Source organism: Glycine max, chromosome 14 (genome assembly GCF_000004515.6).
Source record: "Glycine max cultivar Williams 82 chromosome 14, Glycine_max_v4.0, whole genome shotgun sequence".
Lineage (NCBI taxonomy): Eukaryota > Viridiplantae > Streptophyta > Magnoliopsida > Fabales > Fabaceae > Glycine > Glycine max.
The window spans coordinates 47,164,397-47,172,629 of record NC_038250.2 but is presented as its reverse complement, the minus strand read 5'-3'; the positions used below and the strand labels follow the sequence as shown (position 1 = coordinate 47,172,629).

Below are 8,233 nucleotides of genomic sequence, written 5' to 3'. Positions count from 1 at the left end.
ATCTTTGAGTGAATATTTTCATACGAATATGGTTGGTATTAAAATGTTAAATAATATTAAACAACAAACAAGCTACCATTTATGTATTTTTTTAAAATTATTTTGAAATTTGTTGTGCAATTGTATTTTTATTCAGTATGAAAATTATACATAAGTTGGTAATGTCAAATTTTCTTCTCGCTGTTTCTGTATCAAGAAAAAGCAATGACAACTCATCCAACTCAGACCCTTATGAATTATCTCACTCCTACTTTGGGGAAAGCCAATGCCATCCAATTTCCTAATCTACCTGAGGGAGTCACATTTGACTTCAAGCATGGGTTCCTATAGATGTTGGAGAACAATCCGTTCAGTGGCCCTACCCATGAAGATTCTATATAGCACCTGAGGAAGTTCATCAAGTTGACCTACACAGTGAGACAAAATCGTGTACCAGCAAAGTACATCATACTTTGTTTTTCCTTTCTCTCTCAATGGAAAAACATGTGTAAAATGTTTATATTTACATAATTCTTCAATTTCCTATGTTCATAACTCTTCAAACAGCTATATGATTGCCACCTTGAAACGTAATATTGGATACTTGAATTATAACTCATTTAGGTAGACCTTTCAATATAGGTTCTTGACATGCTCGTCAAACAATGTTTGTATGTTGCTCGAATAGTTTTGATCATGCAGACTCAAGTGTGTTAAGCTATGTAAAATCTATACCATACAACCCATGAACTCGACAGTTACTAGACTAGTGGTGATGTATGTACAATCCATGAACTCGACAATTACTCGACTAGTGATAATTGTTATACATACTTAGTTTGTACACTTAAATTACATAACAATTATCTAATTTATTCTCTTTTAATGCTTCTTTTGACTTAAAAAGATAAGAATTTAGATTCTTTTGAGTTTTTATCGTAAGAATGCTAAAGTTAGTAAATTTACAATGTTTTGTTCTATTTTGTAGAGTTTTGATACATCAACAAAGGACTAGAAGTTGTTTGAAGAATTGGAGCAGCACAATGTGCGAGAAGCCAAGCTAGTAGTCGGCTATATCATACATGGGCAATAAGCGCGAATTTGGAGGCTTAGCGCGTGGTTACTTCAATCAACTATACTATACATGTGTGCTCAGGACGCACATGCAGGCTTAGCGTACAATGATTTTTCAAAAAGCATGACAATGCAACACATTTTGAAGGAAAAAGGAGGCACTGTGCTTTTTGGAGGGAGCCAACAATGGGGGCACGTTCTAAAGCAAAACATCCACTTTGAGGGCTCTTCTTTCATTTCCTTTGTTTCATCTCTTGTTTTGAGTTTCTCATGACTATGAGAGGCTAACTTACCCATTGTTGAGGCTTGAATACCAAAAACTCTTTGATGTAATGATCTTTACTATCAATTTAATGTTATTTCAATATTATTGCTTCCTTTCTACATTTATTGCTTTGTTTATGGTTTGATCACCCATTTACATGTATGTTATAGGATTTTAATCATTGAAAAATGTTTCTACTCTAGGGAAGGAACTTATAGGTAACCCATGTTTAAGAATGGAATGGTATTATTTAATCTTATCTATACATCTTTATTCTTAAAGCAAGTTACTTGATTTAGCTTTCTAATGTATTAGGAGTGAAATCAAGTGATTTAAACTCTTTCACATCAAGGGTCATGATTAAAATAGTTTAGTTGGTGAAGATAATAGTTATAATAGCCTTAAAAAATCTTTAACATTACATCAAAAATACTTTTGGTATGTTAAGCACCCAACAATTTTACAAAAATCTACACCAAGTACCATTTTTCACACCCTAAGTGTTTATTTTTTCTCGTCCTTTATTATTGTTGAATTTTACATTTTGGCACTATTACTCTTAATATACTTGTTTTTAGTCATTCCTTTGCTTAGAATTCGATATATACAAACTTTGAGCACAATCAAAATTCATGTGAACTCGATACTCGATCTTACTGTTTAGTATTACTATGATAAATTGATACACTTGTCAAGGAGTTAACAACTAATGGTGACCACTAGCTCCCCACGATCATGCACAATGCCTAAAGAATCAATTAGTCAATGTAATCTTCTCAAGGTTGAACGTGTACATATAGACCCAAAGAAAACACAACAAGATACATTTTTTATCATCCCATACACAAACACCTTGGGCTCAACTGACTTGATCGTCAGAGTCTTTTTTGTAAGTACCTCCCCAACACTGGAGTAGGAGATCAAAGATTCTACGAAGACCAGGAACTCGATCACAACTCATCGGAACTTAACCACAACTTGCCAGAATAGAATCTAAGAAACTTTTTATGCTTTTTACGAAACAAAAACTAGCTTTCTAAATTTGAACAAGTCTCATGAAAGAATTAAAGGAGATACAGGAAAATTGAACCTGCGCAAACTACCTGAATATGTTACAATCGAAAATAAATAGTAAAGCATATATACAAGCTTAAGAATTTAAAATCATTTTGGGGGAGGGGAAGGAGATGGCAATGCTACATTCTCTTTAAAAACTAAAGCATCCCAAAGACTATCTAGGCACTTGTGTATGTTGCAGGTCATTCGGATAATGTAATGATGCTCCAGCTTCATGTGGAGAATGAGTGTCAACCACAGCTTGCAGCTGAAAAGTTTAGCAGATTTATTATCATCCTCCTAGCATCCCTCTATAGATGAGGTTATGTAGTGGTAATGTATTGGGAAGACTATCAAATATGGAAACAAAACAAAAATATCCACTTGGATGCATCCATTCAGCAGTCTAGTATTCAGGTTAGTTAGCAGAGCAAGTTTTTCTTCCAAGAGATAACATGACTTGAAAAAAAATGAAAACAAAAAAGAAAGAAAGAAAGATAAGTTTAGATTGGCGGAAAATCGCAAATACCTATTTGTAAAGTTAGATACGACTGTCCGTTCTCAGAAATAGGTTTTTTAGAAGTTTAGATTTCAGATAATTATGTTAATAAACATTAAAATTTATTTTTTATTTTCAATTTAATAAAAGAATGTTCGAATTCAAGAATCATTAGTATTGCTGAGTTTTTCTCCATTGTTTGAGTGAATAGTGATTGATTATATTTCGGATGCAGGCTCAAGACTCCTTAAGAGTTCTCTTGATGTAAATTGATAACATAATTACTTCTAGGGTGTTGGACTGGGCATTTAGGGAATACTTTGACACATGTAACCAAAACAAATATAACTTGCTTCTACGGCTTTTTGATGGATTTGAAGTGGATTAACAAAAAATGTGCGTTCATATAAATACATATAAAACTTGTAAGAGAGTGTCACATACCTGATGCATGCTATAAGAATCAGGAGGACATGTAATTCCTCCATATCCCATCTCAGGATTGTCATAGTTAGCAGGATATCCAGGATCTGCGTAAAGACAACTCCATAGATTTATAAGATGCGTTTAAGAATAATTGAAAAAAAATGTTTTAAGTATTTTTCTTAAAACTAAAAAATAATTCTCTGAATATATATATATATATATAAACACATTATATCATAAAAACAGTCTCAAAGCTTATACAAATGGATTCAAACTTTCTAACTTGTTTTTCTTTTTTAAAAAATCAAACAGGTCCCTTAAGAACAAAGTTTAACCAAGTTAGCACATAAAATGAATGACCAAGATAGTCAAATTACTTGTTTTTGCATCTGCAGCCATCACAGCCCTTGCCCTTTTTTCTGCATTAGCCAAGTCAGCACGTAACTTTTCAACCTCGCGGTCCATAATAATCATATTGTTGTCCATAGCCCGTCTGTGCTCAAGGTTTCTAGCGTGTGTCTTCTTCTCAAATTCAATAGCATTCCTATATGCATCAGTAAATGAAAATTTAAAGCATGCACACTGCATGATAGATTAAATCTAACTAGATGCAGGAAAGATCACTCTTCCAACAAGAAAAGATAGAGTGGTTGAATTTGGAAGCTTGAATCAATAGAGACATAGCATTTACAAAATCTAGATAGATTAAATCTCATTTTGGTATAGGCTGCTAAGTAACTGAATCAGGGTTCAATATTAAAAATCAAAGCAAACAAAGAATGAGATATAAATCAGACATGCTTCTACACACATTGAACAATACCCATCAACATTAGTTTTCAAACAACTCTTCTGGGAGCTTCATCAGGGTATCATGAAGTTTCAGAGTTCAAAGGAATTCAGATGTCAACACAGCCCAAACCAGATTTCTGCAAAGGAATGAAAGAAAATAATAGTTTGACAGAAAAAAAAATGTGACTTGGACATACGTTCTAAACATGATGCACTCGAATTCTGAGTGGATTTAGACAGGATTTTATCTAGTATAATTGTAAATATTCATAATATTCCAATAAAGTCACCCTCCCTTATATGATACTAGCCTACAACTGACCAGACCATAGTTGTATAACCTAAATCAGAAGTTGAACTTATCAACGGGCCAGTTCACCAGGTTAGAAGTATAATCTTGGGTTAAATAGTCATACTGGAAAAACCAATCAAACAAGGAAAAAATGTGGTATATAACAATAATTCATACCTTCAATGACATCAGTTATAATATTTAAAAGATATATAATTTAACATTCTGATAATAAAAAACAGATGGATACAGCAACAACAACAAAGTTCTTTTCCCACCAGGTGGAGTTGGCTATATGGATCAAACAATGCATAATGTTCTAATGAGAATCATGTCTACAGAAAGTCCATTGACCTCCAAATCCTTTTTTATGTTTTCATCTATAGTTTATCTCAACCTTCCTCTACCTTGAAAAATGGAGCTACTCTTCATCAGATCTAATCTGCTTAATAGGGTTTTTACAGGTCTTCTCCACACATGCCAAAACCACCCACTAAGATTCTACCATTTTTCTACAATAGGTGCCATCCCAACACTGAATTAAAAACTGAATGAAAAAGAAAGAAATTTAGGGTGTATCGTATTTTTAATCATTTAACTGCCCTTTACTTTGGTTTTTAGTAAAATTGTTAAGTTTGTTCTTAGACTAAAACTGCTAATTCAGTATTTTCCTACTCATACTCAACTAAGTTTGCAACAAGGGAATTTAGGGTGCATGATACCTCCTCTCCATTCTTCTAAAATGGTGTTTCCTAGCTACAACAATGGTGTTATGGGAGAAGACTGTCATATGAAGCTCACTAGCTGTAGGAATGTTAACTTCGACAAAAATTTAAATGGTTCTACTAAAAACCAAAGTACAACAGGATTAAGTGACTCAAAAATTAAGCTGAGGGGAGTCATTTGAGAAAGTATGAAACTAAATGGAGGTAAATTGTCATTTTCTCAATAATTTATTAGAAATCTACATTACAGTCATTATTATCCAAACTCATTTATTACTGCAATTCAATTACATAACCAAAGATGAATAGTGGTCTAGTACTCTAGTTAGAATTTGAAAGGAAAAAAAAAACAGAAGCTAACTGGTAGTAAATGATGGTAATGTGGAGTCACTATAACATTGAAACTTGAAACAAGGTGGAAGACAGAGAGGACCATTTGCAGCAAATATCTGAGTTTGGAATGTCTTCTCAGAATCAAATAGTCTAGCTTGGAAACAAAGCAAAGACAATGGACCGATAATACATGATATATCCAGAAGCTGACAGAAAGAATATCAGTATTGTTAATGGCATGAGTCAAATGAAAGGCAGTAGCCAAAAGCTAAAAAGAACACCTGGGTACATGGGGTGTAAGGTGCCATATTGACATGTAACTCTCATTTTGAGGGGAAACAAAGATTAAAAACTAATGCAATGAAAGGAGTAGTGAAGGACAAACACAACGAACAAAAAAAGGTACTTGACTGTAATGTACATGATCTCAATGATCCAAACATGTGTTTCTATATCATTCTATGCTACAATTCATTCTAGAATCTAGTTCTGAAAGCTTTCTACCACATGCTCAAGGGAGGGAAACCTAACAACTAGCTAGGACAAACAAAACATGGTCCTTGCGAAAGATCTTTGTACAAACTACCTTGACAAGAAAATCACATCAAAAACACTTTATCTGTGTTTTAGTCCAAAGCACCTCAAATACAAATTCTCCAAAATGTATGCATTCACCCAAGGTTTTAAATTATAATCGCGGTTACAATCATGATTTCATCACAATCCTTACTTAATATAGTGAAAAAATGGCAGACGAATGCTGCTAATGCGACCACAGTTGTCTTTGCGTAGTCCCCAAAATCACTGTCAAACTGTTTTAGAAAACATTGCATTCACCCAATTACATTCAACAGCCAATTATAAGGCTTCGAGTTCAACCTTCCTTTTTTATTTTTTTCACCTCCAAGTCAAAAACAAAAAACAAAAAATGCAATATTCTCATTTTAAAGTCATTCTAACAATGCACCAACCCTAAAAAGACAAAATATTCTCACAGAGCTATTAACACAAATTCACAAAAATAAAATTAACTAAATAATTAAATAAACAATTTACCTTCCTCGTTGAATCTCATGGCGCATGGCCTCTATATCGGCCTTAATCGCCGGCACAAACTGCGCCTCCGCACGCGCCTTTGCAAGCTCGCTCTCCACGGCATGCAGTTGCGCCGCGAGCTCCTTCCGCTCCGCCACGAGCTCCTGCACGTCCGCCCGCACGCGATCCAGCTCGGAGCTCATGGCGGCGACGGCGCGGACCTCGGCGTCGACCTTGAGTGACTTCTCGTAGATCTCGCGCACCTCGGCGTCGCGCTCGGCCTTGACCTCGGCGGCAGTGGCGGAGAGGCGGCGGAGCTCCTCCTGAGTGGCGGCGAGGTCCTGCTTGAGCGCCACGTGGATGCCGGCGAGGCGCTGGTTGTCGCTGAGCAGGGCCTGGATCTCGCGGTGGCGCGCCTCGACGCGCTCCTCGAGGGCGCGGACCACGGCGGCGGAGGAGGAGGAGGAATGCGCAAGACGCGCGTCGTCGAGGCGCGTGAAGGAGGAGGGCGCGTGCTTGCGCCCCGCCATTTTTGGCAGTGTGCTTGCGATGCGTAACTAACTATGAGTGCGAGCGAGTTTCGTTTTCGTTTGAATTTGACTCAGTGAATGAGTGAGTGAGTGAGTGAGAGAGGATAGAGACGCAGTGATAGTGTCACGCTAATTACACGCTTGTTTAGTTTCTTCCCTCTGTTTCAGTTTCAGTATCTCTCTTTGTTATGTGTTCTGCACTGTTTTTAATTTTAGAGTTTTTTTATTAATACCTTATAGTCTATTTGATTATTCTTCAAATTTAATTCTAGAGTTCTTTTTTTCAATTTTTAATTATTATAATTAAATTATTTCATCGGCTTTATTTACTAAAACATTCCTTTATTAGTTTTCATAATTTCTATAAACTGAATTTGTTAAATTATTTGGAATTCTTTTCTATTAAAAAATTGTTAATTAAAATACTTTTTATTTTTGAAAAAATTATTCAAAATTTATTAATTACAATATTCTCTTAAAATTCTATACCTTTATAAAAATTGGACTCATGAACCTTTTTACTTTTTTCTACCTAAACTTGTTTTATACCTCTAATTATTTGATAATAAAATAAAGATTCAATGATTTTAGGTGAAAAAAATATGATAGAAGGTCTTAATTGTAATGATCAAGAAATTAAAAGGATAAATTTGAGTAAAAATAATATTAAAAAGTCAAAGTCATATATTAATTGGTCAAAAAATTACTTCATTAAATATTATAAATATCAATTGATACTTCTAATATTAAGATGTCAGTGATAACAATCCTATTTGAATTAGTAGTGTTTAAAACTTATCACATCCTCTTAATTTATCTAACTAGGCAACTAGAGATTAATTTTGAAAAGCTTAGCATATTAAAAAATTAATTGAAGGTATATACTCTTTTAATAATCATATCTTAGTGATAAAAGAAATTTAACTTAAAGACATTTTTTTTTCTTTTACTTAAAAGTTACTTTAAAATTAAATTTCAAAATAAAATATTTCAAAATAATTTTGAAATTGTTAACAAAAGGTATTCATTGTTTGTCCCACAAGAATTAATTTAGGGTGACAAAGAGACTAAAGTATGTAGCTTATTTTCAAAAGTTAATTCAATTAGCTCTTTTTTAAAAGCTTTTTTTTTCTTATTTCCGTTTATAAAAGATAAACTCTTTAATAAGTTCTCTCTAAATGTGTTAGACACACTTTCTCCTTTTATTTTAACGAAAAAACTAAACCA

At 34.0% G+C, this 8,233-nt stretch overlaps 1 protein-coding gene across 1 annotated transcript; it reads right to left on the bottom strand.

Annotated features, from left to right (window-relative positions):
• Positions 1–2,329: 2,329 nt before the first annotated feature.
• On the bottom strand, positions 2,330–7,226 carry LOC100782660 (protein FLX-like 1). Its single transcript, XM_006596375.4, has 4 exons — positions 6,498–7,226; positions 3,677–3,843; positions 3,318–3,403; positions 2,330–2,642 (listed from the first exon to the last, which is right to left on the bottom strand). The coding sequence occupies exons 1-4, from the start codon at positions 7,004–7,006 to the stop codon at positions 2,550–2,552; spliced, it is 855 nt and encodes a 284-aa protein (XP_006596438.1). The 5' UTR covers positions 7,007–7,226; the 3' UTR covers positions 2,330–2,549.
• Between the last annotated feature and the right edge of the window lie 1,007 nt (positions 7,227–8,233).